The 14,822-nt window shown below is 39.4% G+C and overlaps 1 protein-coding gene across 1 annotated transcript in view; it reads right to left on the reverse strand.

Moving 5' to 3' along the window:
- Window positions 1-14,822, reverse strand: part of ABI2 (abl interactor 2) — a 67,468-nt gene that overhangs the window by 3,736 nt on the left and 48,910 nt on the right. Inside the window, 3 exon segments of the mRNA XM_008146437.3 lie at window positions 4,938-5,049; window positions 5,051-5,112; window positions 8,426-8,512. Of these exon segments, the coding sequence (XP_008144659.1) occupies window positions 4,938-5,049; window positions 5,051-5,112; window positions 8,426-8,512 (261 nt within the window).

Here is a 14,822-nt window from a genome sequence, read left to right on the forward strand (position 1 = left end):
TATCATTGAGCTGGAAGAATACAAGAACAGATGGCTTGGAAGGGATGGGATCGAAGAATTTAATGCTAGTAAACTGTATAGCCAAGACTCAATCAATCCCAGGTCTGCCAAAGCCCCGGCTTAGGAATGGCTAAGAACGTGCGCTCTGGAGTTACACCACGGAGTGCAAATGCCAGCTCTGCAGTTACTAGTTCACAGAACACACTTAACGTCCCTAAACTTCTTTTTACTCAGCTGTACAACGGAAACTAGAACAGTGCTAACACCACAAGCTTTGTTCTATTAAACGAGGCAATGCACACACAACACCAGCCCGGAGCCTTGTATATGGTAAGCAGTCCATATAAATGTTAGCTTCTTTTATTATCATTAATAACTATTAAGATGCACTGTCTTTTCTCTAACACTAACATTTTCTGTTATCTTCTCTAACAAATTATCTTTAACATCATTTTCTAGTCTGCAAGATGGGGAAACTATCTTACATATGTAGAAAGTCTTACATTATGCCAGGCACATGATGGGCAGTAATCTAAGGTTACCATAAACCTTCTCTATGGCTGTGGTTCTCCACCCTAGAATTACCTGAGGAACTTCTAAAAATTCTGACGCAGTCCCACAGATTCTGATTTAATAGGCCTGGAAGGGCAGACGTATCAAACACTCCCTCGGTGACTCAAATATGCAGGCAGGGTTAAGACCAGGACCTAAGGTCTAAGCTAGCAAAACGAGTCAGTAGACAACAGCCTGAACATTCACACACACACACACACACACACACACACACACACACACGCAAAAGAGCCATCATAGCTGAACACAGCTGGTTAGGTTTTTGTTTTGCCAGAAAGAGTAAGGAAGAGCTTATTTAGTTTTCATGTTTTGAAAGATTTGAACAGAAATAAGCCAAACCTTTAAAAACAGCTTAGGGAACAATTCAGGCATATTCTTTAAAACTTTAAAGAGTTACTTGGACTCAAAACAAACTTACTTTCCTCTCACAAATCTCTCCAGATTTTTATAACATGTTCACTAAAGAGTCAATTTTTTGACAGCAAAATTTCATCGTGCTATTCTCTTAAGGAGTAACTGAGGGAGTCTTCCCCGGCTGAAATCGTACCACTTTGTCTAGGAGAGGGTTAAAATCAGCTAAGGCGTCTGTAAAACACGTTAATGCCTAAGGCCACGTCCTAGTGTAGTATCTTGGGCTCTTTCTCCCCGCTTAAAACACAGCTTTAATGAGGTATTAGTTTAGATACAAAACACAAGCATTTAATTGCAGAATTCAATGAGTTTTCACAAATGTATGCACCTGTATATATAAGTGTATAACAACCACCACAATGATCAGATACAACATGCCCATCACCCCCAAATTTCCTTATGCCCCTGTGTAAATTCCTCCATCCACCAGTACCGGTCCCTGAAAACCACTGATCTAGATTTCATGTAGATGGAGTCATAAAGAAAGAATCTTTTTTGGTCTTTTTCATTAGGGTAACACTTGAAATCCCTCCGTATTGTTGCTTATAACAGGAGTTTGTTCCTTTTCACTGAACAGTATTTCATTGAACAGATGGCTATATCCCACAATTAATTTATTCACCATTTTAAAAACATTTGGGCTGTTTCCAGGTTTTGGCGACTATGACCATTCAGGTCTTTGTGTGAACACAATCTCATTCCTCGTAAGTCTCCACCACAGGAAGGAAGGCCAGATCAGCTGGGAGGTGGATGTCTGGCTTCGTCAGAAACTGCCAACTGTTTTCCAAAGTGACTGCGACATGTTGCATCCTGACCAACACGCCAGCTGACCCCTTTCTCTCCACTTGGTGTTACCAGGACTTTTAACCGTAGCCGTTCTAGAGGGTGTAGAGTGGTGCTGAGTTTGGTTCACAGTGGCTTTAACCTGCATTTCCCTCATAACGAACACTGAGCATCTTGCCTGGCCACTGTGGCTCAGTGGTTGAGAGTCAACCTATGAACCATGAGGTCATGGTTCAATTCCAGGTCAGGGCAGATGCCCAGGTTTCAGACTCGATCCCCAGCAGGGGGCGTGCAGGAGGCAGCCAATCAATGATTCTCTCTCATCAGTGATGTTTCTATCTCTCACTCCCTCTCCCTTGCTCTCTCTGAAATCAATAAAAAACGTATTTTAATACTGAGCTTCTTTTCATGTGCTTATTTGCAATTCATGTATCTGTTTGGTAAAATGTGTTCAAATTTTTTTCCCTACAAGTTGTCACCTTAGTGAATTATTTTGCAAATATTTTTCCCAGGCTAATATGGCTTGCCTTGTCATCTCTTCAGTGTCTTTGAATTAAAGTTTAATTAATGAAATTCAATTTATCATTTTTTTTCTTTTTAAGTTTCATGTATTTTTATGTGGTCTCCACAAGATTTTTTTCCTGACCCCAGAACCAAGTTTTTTCTCCTACATTTTCCTCCAGAATTTTTATAGTTTAGGTTTTACATTCAAATCCAAAATACATTTCAAATTAATTTATGTGTATTGTGAGGTAAGGGTGGAAGTTCACGTTTTGCATTTGGATATCTAATTGTTCAACACTATTTGCTGAAAACACTATCTTTTCCTCGCCGAATTATTTGGGTTCTATGTATTCTGGTCCACTGATTTATATTCCTATACTTACACCAGCACCAGTCTTGAACACTGCAGCTTTCCACTAGAACTCTGAAGTCAGGTAGTGTAATTCCTCCAACATTAAACTTCTTTTCAGATTGTTTTGACTATACTAGATTGTTTGCATTTCCATATAACTTTTAGAATCGTCTTGTCAATTTCTATAAGACTAGACTTCTGGATTTTTATAGGTATTGCATTCCATATATATATCATTTGGGGAAAACCAGTCTCAACAATAATGATCAAAGAGCATCATACAGTTCTCAAATTTTTTAAGGCTTTTATTAATTTCTCTTCATGTTTTAGTTTTCATCATGCAAGTCTTTCATATATTTCATTCAATTTATCCCTAAGTATTTCATGTTATTACAAAAGTGGTTTTATAAATTTCAATCTCCAATTGTTTGTTGCTGACATAAAAAAAATGCAATTAATTTTATACATTGACCTTGTAACCTATACTCTTTAGTTCTACCAGATTTCTGTAGATTGCTTAGGATTTCCTACATGAGACCTTATCTTCTGCAAAAAAAGACTTTGATATTACCTCACATATCAGTTGCTGTGTTTAATGTTTTTTTCCCATGCCTCAGTTTGAATAGTTTGTATTGTTATACCGTCAAGGTTGCTGATCTTTTCTTCTGAAGTGTCACTTCGGATACCGCACTTTTTATCTTCAAAAAAGTGAGTTTTTCTCTTTTTAAAAAATGTATTCGTTTCCTCTTATGTTCATGTTTTCCTTTACCTTCTTGAACACATGTGGCATTTATAATAGCTATATTATACCCTTATCAGGTAATTCCATTATCTTGGTCATTTCTGAGTCTATTTCCATTAACTGACTTTTCTTTTAGTTATGAGTTACTAAAAGAACATTTTCCTGCTTTTTCACATGGCTTGCAATTAACTGGCTGTTGGACACTGCAATCCTGGCTTTTTAGTGCACTGGCTTTGTTGAACAGTATTGAGTTTTGTCCTGGAGCTCAGTTAAGTTACTTGAAATCAGTTGGATGCTTTCAAAGGTTTGCAGATAAGCTTTGTAGGGCAGTCCACAGCAACTTTCGTCTAGGGCCAGTTTGCCCCCGTTACTAAGAGGACACACTTTGAGGCCTCTTCTCTATGCCTTGTGTATTACACGTCTTTCTATTCTGACGGGTTTGGGAGCATGAACTATTTCCAGGCCTGTGTCATGTCCAGTAATTTTTCTGCCTAGTCCTTTCTGGTTTTGTTCTCTCAGTATCAGGTCGTTTCTTCACACACATGTACAAATCAGTGCTCAGTTCAAGACTCAACGGGACCTTCCGGAGATCTCCTGAACTCTGTCCTCTCTGTGGCCTCCAAAAATTCTCGTCTCTACCTTCTCTGTGCAAGTCAATGCCCATGCTCTGTTTGGGTTACATCCTCCTTGCACTATGGCCTGGAAACTGCCTCTAGGTAGCAAGCCAGGGCATCACAGGCTCACCTGGAGTTCCTTCTCTCTGGGTCAGAGTCCACCTCTGCCTATTGTCTACTGATTCAAAACCATTACCTTAATGTTTTCTGGGTTCCTGTTTTAGGAGAGAGGGTAAATCTAATTACTATTGTTCTATTTTGACCAAAAGTGGAAGTCTACCATTTCTTAATGTAAGTCCCCAGGTTATTCTAAATGTGGGGTCAGTTTTGAGATCAGTGAGTAGCTTTAATTTCCTTAAAACTTCCTGCAAGACAGCACCCTTTTTTCTGAGCTGATTAGTACTGATAAGATTTGGAAGTTTGTGTCCCAAAAGCACCATGGCATGGTTGTTAGCTGGTATATTCAGAGAAACTTTCAATAAAAGAAATGCCCAATACTACTTTGTAAAGAAATGAAGAAACCATTCTTCTTTAGAAGGAAGTTTCATATGGAGATACTTAAACTGAAATATCTGATAAAAGATGCCACAAAAGAAAGCTTTATAAACCATGGGGGCAGAAATAACTAATAATTTGAAGGAAAAAAAAGTCATCCTCTTCCTGAGGCATTCCAGAAAAACCCTCTTTTTTTTTTTTTTTTACTTTTCTCTTACAGAAACCATTCATAAAGAGCATGCTCAACAGGAAAAATACGTTAACTATCAATAAAAAAATCAAACAGTCACAGAATTTTACTAGCATGCTTTCAAACCCATAAAACCTATAAACTAAGAATATACATGTAATATAAGCAAAATTTTTCTTATCAGTAAAACAAAAAATTCTCTTCAGTACCAGTAAATGTCATTCCTATGTGCAGATTTCTTCCCATCCCTCCAGACAGCCCTCTGAAACTTACCCTTTTCCAAATAAGACCTTGGAGCCCAGGGCGGGTCCTCCTCAGCATAGGGATCACTGTACTCAACCACGGCGGCCTCCTCCTCTTCGTAATCTTCTGGGGGAGGGGGGGGGAGGGGGGGATTCATCAAAGACTGGCTCTTCCGCAGGTGGTGGGGGTGGTGGTGTGTCTGAAACTAAGAAGGTACCAAGCTGATGACAAACTACACCTAATGCGAAGTTCTGTATTTCCTATCTAAGCTAAGCTTCTCTGTTCATGAACTAGAAACCTACACTTGAAAATAACCTTTAAAAACATGAGTGGGCAAGAGAATTCCTCCACCAACTATAAAGTTTCCAATCTCCAAGCATGGCTTTCTCCTCCCCCTGGGTTAGTGTGTATGGATGCTGAATAAAGTTTAGCCGAAATAATTAACTGAGCCTTGGAACCTGTTTATGCTAATACAATATAGTTTGACTTTATATGCTATCCAAGAAGTGATTATCAGAAATATTAATAATTTGGATACTTATAACCGTATTTAGTTTATAAAAATTAGAATGACCCCAATGAAAAGTCAAATTTTAATAATCTGCTACTTTCTCTCAGTGAATTTCTTAAATATAGCATCTTACCAAATCAGCAGGGCAGAAATCACAAACAATTTTAGGTAACTTCATCTATGAAGATGTTTGTGTTTAGTTTGGTTATTTCAGAATTTCTCCAAGGTAAATATATAAGAGTGATTTAAAATATTTTAAATATCTCTTTATTGAGATCTGCTTCCACAGCTCAGATGTCAACATATATAGTAATGTCTAAATATCATCTCCAAACTCAGGAACTCAAAGCTTTTAAAATGCTTGATATACACGAGCACAGCTCAACAAAATAAACCGAATAAAGAAAGTTGCATTGATCAGTTGTCCCCTTTTAATGAACAGCACAAATTCTTATTTATGAAGTACCAGTATTGTTTCTGTGAAATTCTATGAGCAATCTGTTTATTTTCTATTTTTTTTTCTAAACCTACTGATTGAATCAAATGAATTTTATAAGATGGCTGGCCTGGTGAGGATTATCAACTTCATACTCTGTCCTATCCCAGTATTCTTCCCATCTGCTGGGCCACTCTGTACTTATTAACGTATCTACTTTATGAACTTTAAAACTTTACCCATTACAAGTATTTCTTTTAGTTCTAATGTGTGTTTTTTAACAAACAAAACATATAAGTATGTGATTTTAACAAAGTTTATGACAAATTATATGTAGTTGGGGTAAGAATCAACAATATTTCCTATTTGCATGTAAACAATTCCACAAAAATATACATCCAAATGAACTCTCTTTCAAAACAATCACCTTGAGAAATTGCCAAATTACTCAAAGATGTTGCCACTGCTCATTTTTACCTTTTCTAATAACTGCCTGAGGGCCAATTTGTGAATGTGAAAACTGGCTTTCATGCCTACAGAAGTAAGTGGAAGAGCAGAAATTGGAACGCCAATGTTTATCATCTTAAAAGCTTACAATACTATGGGATAAGATAAACACACTAACTTTAAGGTAAAGTTTCAACAAACATCAACTGAAAGCCTACTACGGTTAGGTACTTACTACACTCAGCACTGGGAATACAGCAGGGAGCAAAAGTCTTGGAGACATGGACAGCCAAACTTTTGTTTATAATTAAGTGCAGTAAGTGCTTTAAGTCATTACGGAAAATACAGCAGTAGACCAACCCTCTTACATGGTTACTGAAACCTGAAAGAATGAGTAAGAGTTCATGTCTAGGGGGTGGGATGGAGTGGGGGTGGATATTTCATGTCAGATGTAAAGGAAAAAAACAAATGCAAAGGGAAGAAAGCAAAGAACTAACCAAAGTTCAGCAGAAAGAGGCTTGAGGAAGCTGAAGAGGACTAAGCAGGAAGGACCTTGCAACAGTTTGAACTTTATCCAAAGAGCAAGGGGGAGCCATAGAAGGGTTTTAGGAAGAATAACAGGATCATTGCTACACTCCTTAGCACAGTGTAACTGGTTCCAAATCATTCCAGACTTCTTTCAAACATCAATCTTAATACAGAGTGACTTCAAAATAATGTATTTGAAAGCTATGATAATCCCAAAAGATAGGTATGTATCTTTCCAAGGTGAATGTTTTGAAGAGGACAACATTCATTTGAATGTATAAGTCCTACTATGTCTTTAAATCAACCACAGCATACCTCATACACCAAGTTTCTTATTTTTATACATTTTGTAGGTGAGAAATGTATATGACATGGAGAGAAATTAGAAAAGATAACCCAAAAGGCAATCACATGGTGGTAAACACTGGAGGTGCTCATGGAATACCCTCCACTACACTGAAGTAATATAAGCTATTTTCAGAAATTAGCAAGTAGAATGCAAAGGCACCTGGAAGACAGAGGGAGCCCTCCCTCTAGTGAAACTGGATTATCATCAGTTAAAATACAAGAAGAAATGTGTCAATAAAAACGGGGCATTCAGTTATCGAGGGAAGCACAAAAAAGGAGGGACGAAAAGGGTTTGCTATGTGTCAGATGCTTTAAGTGCTGGGGAAACAGCCCAGGAACAAAACAGGCAAAAGTCCCTGCTCTCACAGAGCTTACATTCTAGTACTGCAATGCCCACGTCCGAAGGAGCAAGAGTCCTAAGCAACAGCGTGCACATCTTCTATCCCATTGGTGAGGCCCTCCGTTACTAGATGCTAGTGGGCTACTTCAGCCGACAACATTAAGTCTTTCTTTAATGCAATTTCCCTTGTTCAAATTCCATGTCCATCAAGCAACCTTCTGATTACAATATAGTTCCTCAGGTAGACTGCTCACAGAGAAGCCATCTCCCAGTCAGACTGTGTTTACTGGTCTCTGTACAATTCATCATTAAATGTTGATACAGGCCTCCTGCTTTGCAGACATCAGTCTCCTGAGATTCCTTAATACTTCCCTAGGAGAAGACTCAATTTGTCAATAAAATTAGTTATGTGATCCTGCATAACTCAATACCAGACCACAAGCCAATGGTAACTCATTGCCAATCTATGAGGCCTCTTAGGAAATAGAGAGGCAATTTGGTCCCTTGGGACCCACGATGGCCTGGCCATTTTTATACCTGGAATCACAGGACCAAAGGAAAATTCTCAGGCCAGCCACAAAACCCTAAATTCTAGTGATAAAAAACTAGGCTACTTGTTTGAGCATCCCAGAGGGAAAAAAATGGGATAGCTAGTGATCTCAGATGTGATCTTTCTTTTCTTACATGTGCCTTATTTAAATTTTTTTTTCACTACCAGATTTTAAGTTATTTGAAAGTAGAGAATTTCATCTTAATTATTTTATCATCCCTACTAGCTGCTCACATAGTGACTTATTCATAATATTAAAATACTTGAAGTATCAGCAAATGGATATTTAGCCAATCACATATAAATGACATTTATGCCTACAATCTGATCTACAGCATAAAGGAAGACATAAACTTACTATTTTCTTGGACTCTGGCCACAAATCCCATTAAAGGTAACTGAGGAGTTACCTGTAGGATGGAGGGAGGAGGAGGAGCAAGAGATACTGTAAAAACAAAAAAGGTGTGGAGGATAAGGGGTAAGGGCGAGTTACATTAAAAGAAAAGGATAATACAATAAAACAAACATATAAGGAGGGAAACCACTATGCACGAACATGTTATAAGATATATTAAGGATCCTCTTTTGAGGGATAATTCATCAACACACAAAACAAAGTATTAGGAGAATTTTAAGAAAGTTTTTTAAAATTACAACAGGAAGCATTCATTCATCCATACAGACCTACTCTAATATATAATAGCAAACTGAGCTTTTCATGTCAATAACAGGCCTTCTCAAAGAAAGAATTTCTTCAGACTGCAATAAATAATTTGGGTTTCGCAAAATTACCTTGATGGTTACAAATTTAAATATTTGTCAATAAAAGGGAAAAACCCATTATATCCCAACATTCTAAATTTATATTTCATTACATTAACAGGCAAATAAATTAACTTTTTATTCATTAATCAAATAAATATTTACTGACTTCCTACTAAGTGGCAAGCACTCTACTAAGAGACCAATATCAAAACCATTCTCTGAGAGTCAGGTCTCTGTCATTAAAATTTTCCAATTCATACCATCTGCTCAAGCAGGTACATTTTCTCCCTGGCCCTACAGAAAAGTGTTAGCCTCATTCCAGTCATTCTCCTCTCCTCTCGGTGCCTTTCCCTCTATCTCAAACACCTGGTCTAGCACTAGTATGCCTGCAACAAATGTTTGATGTATGTAAACACAAAGATAAGCCAGGTATGTGCCAAACAATTTCCCAGGATTAACTCTACAGTTATAGTTTCCTTCAGAATGGATATAAAGTATGGCAAGCATCCTATCTAATAAAGAGGGAATATGCTAATTGACTGTCACACCCTCACAGAGATGTCGGCGCCCACAGCCAGTAAGGAGGGAATATGCTAATTGACAGCCACACCCTCAAAGATGGCGACGCCCAGTCCCCTCAGCCCCACCAGGGCGGAAGGCGTGTGGCACGGCCGGGCCAGCCCCCAGGCGGGTCCAGCCATTCTGCACACCTGCCTCCCGAGTTCCCCAGTCCCCTCAGCCCCCCAGCTGCCCAGGGCCGGCCCCAGGAGCAGGCAAGCCTCGGGTATCGGCTGCCCAGTCGCCCAGGGCCGGCCCCAGGAGCAGGCAAGCCTCGGGTATCGGCTGCCCAGTCGCCCAGGGCGGGCCTGAGGCACAGGCAAACCTCAGATGGCGGCTGCCCAGCCGCCCAGGGCCAGCCGAGCCTCAGGTAACCAGGGCCGGCCGAGGCTTACGCTGTCGGCAGTGGCAGCAGTGGAGATGTGATGGGGACGTCGCCTTCCCCTGGTCGCCAGGTCGCCTCCCACCCCTGAGGGCTCCCAGACTGTGAGAGGCGGCAGGCTGAGCTGAAGGACCCCCCGCTCCAGTGCATGAATTTTCATGCACCGGGCCTCTAGTCTTCTTATAAAGAGAGAATACCTTTAATAAATCCAAACTACAGATAAGACTAATAAAACTTAAAAAATGAATGAGTCAGCACCCTCAAAGAGATCACATTCTAACTGGGCACATAAACAAAATAGTAATGTTAACCCAACAATTATTTGTAGCAATTTCCTGGAGGTGGTGATGGTTTGGTGAGACGTGGTAGTGTTAGTGGAGGTGGTAGCAGGGAGGAAGACTAGATGTGACTTGAGGAAATGGAGCTGGATTGACAAGCAGACAAGAGTTGAGAAAGACAAGCTGAGAACCAAGTGAGGACAGAGGCTTAGAGGTGACAAGCTCGCAGGCCCGGAAGTGTTCCACACGGCTAGCATAAGATACCCCAGAGAGCAAGTACAAAGCTCAGAAAGAGAACAGGTGGATGTAAAAGTGAGAGACACCTTATATGTTAGGTGAAAGACTTCTTAATGGAAAGAGATTGGACTTTAATGTCACCCAACATCAAATAACCTGATTCACCATTTCCTTGATGTTGGAACAGCAAGTTAATTAACTTCTTTGTGCCTATTCCATAAATGTTATATTTTAAAAAACAGATAATGCAACCTACTTTACAGAGTGGTTGCAAATAAAATTTCCAAAACAAAAAATGTATGCAGAAAGCCTGGCACCAAAATAAAAAAAAAACGGGGGGGGGGGGGGGGGGGTCAGCAGAAATAGGAAGGAGAGAACTTAGTAACACAGTGTGGAGGAAGAATACTTACAAGGATTTGGCTAGTACATGAAGGAGATCAACAGCTAAAGATGATTCTTAGATTTTTAGTTCTCATAACTATGAAGGTGGAGATGCCATTTAACCACATTAACCTTGGCAGGCAGTACAGGGAAACGGGCAGGTGAGGAAGGTCAGGGAGAGATGATGATGTGATAACTAGGATGCATGAAAGTGACATGGGCATAGATCTGGGAGGCAACTGGAAAGTTTGGGTTAAGTATGTGAGAAAAATTGAGAGGTAAAGATCTAGGAGAGATCAGGAGAGAGATGACATGCTGTGGGTAAATGCAGGGAGAACATATGTACCACGCAGACAAGAGTTAAGCAGGTAATCATGAAGCGTATCTAGATTTAAGGGGCAGAATAGTATAACCTTAGAAATCCATACCTTTCTTCAAAAGATACCTTTTGGTTAGGTTTTTCCCTAAAGTCCTATTTCTTGGTAATAAATCCTTAAGTTGTATGCCTGTCTCCTGCCCTCTGAAACTTGAAACAATTGTGCATATGTTCACATTGCCCTGCTTCCCAAACGGGGGAAGAAGAGTCAATGAACAGACAAGACAGCAGAGACAAAGCAGATAAAAATGAGAAACAGCAGCAGACAGCAACTGGCACTAGAAAAGTGCAATTACATGAATGATCCTATCAAACAAGGTGAGAAGTTCCTCTTCTGTCAGCACCCGGCCCAACCTCCAAGTAACAGGAAAGCAGGACATTTCCCACTTCAGTCACTGTCTCTCCTCCAAATTAGAAACAAACAAAAAGACCTTTTGGTACTCCAAAAAATCAATGATTAGGTGCTTAACTTACAAGTCTGTTTGTAAGTAGGCTGTTTAGTACTTTTTTTTTAGGATATTTTTTTCCATTGATTTTCAGAGAGAGCGGACTGTTTACGTTCCCCCAAAATTCATACATTGAAATCCTAATTCCTAATGTGATGGTATTTGTAATGTGATGGGCCTCTGGGAGAGGATTAAGTCATGGTGGAGCCCTCACGAACGGAATTATGTAAAAGAAAGGCTACAGAGCTCTCTCTGCTCCCACATGTGAGGACACAACATGAAGACAGTCTGCAGCCGGAGGGGTTCTCACAGAACTCCACCACGTTAGCGCCCGGGCCTCTGACTCCCAGCTTCCAGAGCAGTGGGCAGGCTCTGTTGTGTATAAGCTACCTAGTCTCTGGACTCTGTTACAGCTGCCTGAGACACGTACCAAACTAGGCTTATATATATAAATATGTGTGTACAAATAAGTATTCATATTTATTCTTTTTAACACCACGGTGCTTCATATTTATATTTAAAGTGAAGTAACAACTGTTAACTTGTGATTAGTCCTATCTGTGTCAATGACCCTACTTAATGCTGACAAGATGAATGATAAACTGGTGCTGGTATTTCTTTAGCTGGATTAGATTAAGAAACAGTGAGAACCAAAGGGTTTCAGTTATGCCCTGAAAGTTACTTTCATCAACTTGTTTCTAAAATAATCTCATTAGAAAAGTAATTATTGTGCTCCTACGACTAGAATCCAGACACTGGGTGTTCTGGATTTTAATTCCTATGTTATAATGCCCTTTCAAATGCAAACCAAATGTAGCAACAGTGATGCTAGAGTTACATCTCATAGAAAACCCCAGTGAATATTCACATGAAGCCCAGCCTGTCAGCTCACTTCTTCAGAAGCATGCATTCATCACAAGCCTCCAACTGCACACAAAAAAGCTCATATGACACATATCTGGGATCATTTTGTTAAATCAGGTTATTAGCTACTTGAAAAAGCACAACCAATTTCTCATTTTAAATATGAAAAAACAAGGACCACTGTAAGACCAGTGGAGTAATATATGAGACTTAAATGATATGCTGAAGCAAATAAAATAAAGGAGCATCTAATAGCCTTAAACACTGGTTTGCAAGATATTAAGTCTTGCAAAAAAACGCTTTTCAAAGAACATGTTTTAGTAAAAAAAAAAAAAAAAAAAAAAAAAAATTTTTCATTTAGAAAAAGCACTGATTCGTCAGCTAGCAAAGCTCTAACTACCCTCTGTAAATAGTTACCAAACCATGGAGTAGAAGGCAGAAATTAACACAGAGGAGGCAGGGAAAAAAAAACAGCCAACTAACTAAATTGTCTCACACATTATGCTGAAGGCTCATCATCTCAATTCACTGTACTTTCATAAGCGTAAAAAATACTTTCATTAACATCATTCCACAGAGTAAGGAATTCTTCTGCTTTAACATATACTTTCAAGTGTGTTAAAATCAGACTTATAAAGAAAAAAGTATTAAAATAAGTATTTAAAACATGTATAAATATGTACTTAAACAGCCTTCATAGACCTTCCCCTACCATGTGCATAGCATGAAATGCCCTGTGTATAGTATACGTTCTGTGCATTATGCACAGTTGCTCCCAAGCTGTAAGAGGAAGCATCTTGGCTCCAGTACAGAACCAGCCCATTTTGGACTGACACTCTTTCAAAACTGTTTCCAAAGATAAGGAAGGGAATAAGGGCCCTGAGCAATAGTTGTCTAGACTTCTAAGAGGGCCAGGGAGAGAGCTTACCTTCAGAACTATGAAATAACCCACATCTAACAAACTACAAGTTAAAAATAAAAATGCATTTAGATACAAAATAGCTCCTATTCAAATATGGGTTTGAGACACTATGACTTAAAAGAATGGATGAAAAGACAGACAGATTTGTCAAAATTAAGCTCAAAATGAGTTAAAAAGAATGGTGCAGCCAAAATCACTAAGTGTGATCAAAGCTAGCAGTAAGATAAATATATTTCAAGTAAGGCAGTTGGTAATCACACTACAGGGCACACTATAATTAGACTATAAATTTGGCATTTAATCTACAAGAGAGACCCAAACCAGTATAGGAATTCGAATAAAGAAACAAGGGCCTCATTCTACATTTAACAAATAGTTACTGAGCACTATCCCAGGATATCTATAATAATAAAAGCTTAATATGCTAATTAGACTGGACACCTAACGTCCTTCCGGATGACCTTCCAGACGACCTTCCAGACGAAGCTGGGGCTGCAACAGCCAAGGCAAGCTGCTGCAGCTGCAAGGGCCGAGCCCCTTGCACAAATTTCATGCATCAGACCTCTAGTCTATAATAATAAAAGCGTAATATGCTAATAAAAGCCAGGTCTGCGAGGGAAGCCTGGGTCCCAGGTGCCAGAGGGAAGCCGGTGCTGGCAGCCAGGGGAAGGAAGGCCTACTCTTGCACGAATTTCATGCATCAGGCCTCTAGTAACTGTATAAAAGAATGGCGAGGTCTCAGGCTCTGATGCACTTTACATTACACGGTGGACATCTTCCTCCCAACAAGAGAACACAATGAGAGGGTAAGAGAAGGATTTTTTGTTTTGTTGTTTTTATTTTATTGATGTTAGAGAGGAAGGGAGAGGGAGAGAGAGAAACATTAATGATGAGAGAGTATCATTGATTGGCTGCCTCCTGCATCCCGCCCCCCCACCCTGAGGATTGAGCCCGAAACCCGGGCATCTGGCTTGATCGGGAATCGAACCGTGACCTCCTGGTTCACAGGTCGACACTCAACCACTGAGCAACACAGGCCAGGCGAAGGATTGTTTTTTAATCTAAGGGTAGGTAGCACAGTTAAAACAGAAAGAACATGGAATCAGATAACCTAAGTTCAAATCCTAACCTGACCATCACCTCAGTCTTAGTTTCCTCACCTGTAAAAATACAGATGAAAATGATCACATAATTATAAGAATCAAATGATAAGTATAAAAGTATTATTTAAACTGCATTTATGAAGGGGGAGCATATTTCTTCTACATGACTCCAAATGCAACAAGGTTTCACCAAAAGGTAGTAGCCACAGGAGACAGATTTCCACTCCATAAAATTTAGGCTATAATTTTAAATTCAGGGTTTATCAAACATGGAATGAACTGACTGGCCTCTTTTTTTATTTTTTTTAACTGGCCTCTTTTTTAAAAAATATATTTTTATTGATTTCATAGAGGAAGGGAGAGAGAGATAGAAACATCAATGATGAGAGAGAATCATTGATCAGCTGCCTCCTGCACACCCCCTACTTGGGGGATCGAGCCCG

This window comes from Eptesicus fuscus, chromosome 11 (assembly GCF_027574615.1).
Source record: "Eptesicus fuscus isolate TK198812 chromosome 11, DD_ASM_mEF_20220401, whole genome shotgun sequence".
In the NCBI taxonomy this organism is placed as follows: domain Eukaryota; kingdom Metazoa; phylum Chordata; class Mammalia; order Chiroptera; family Vespertilionidae; genus Eptesicus; species Eptesicus fuscus.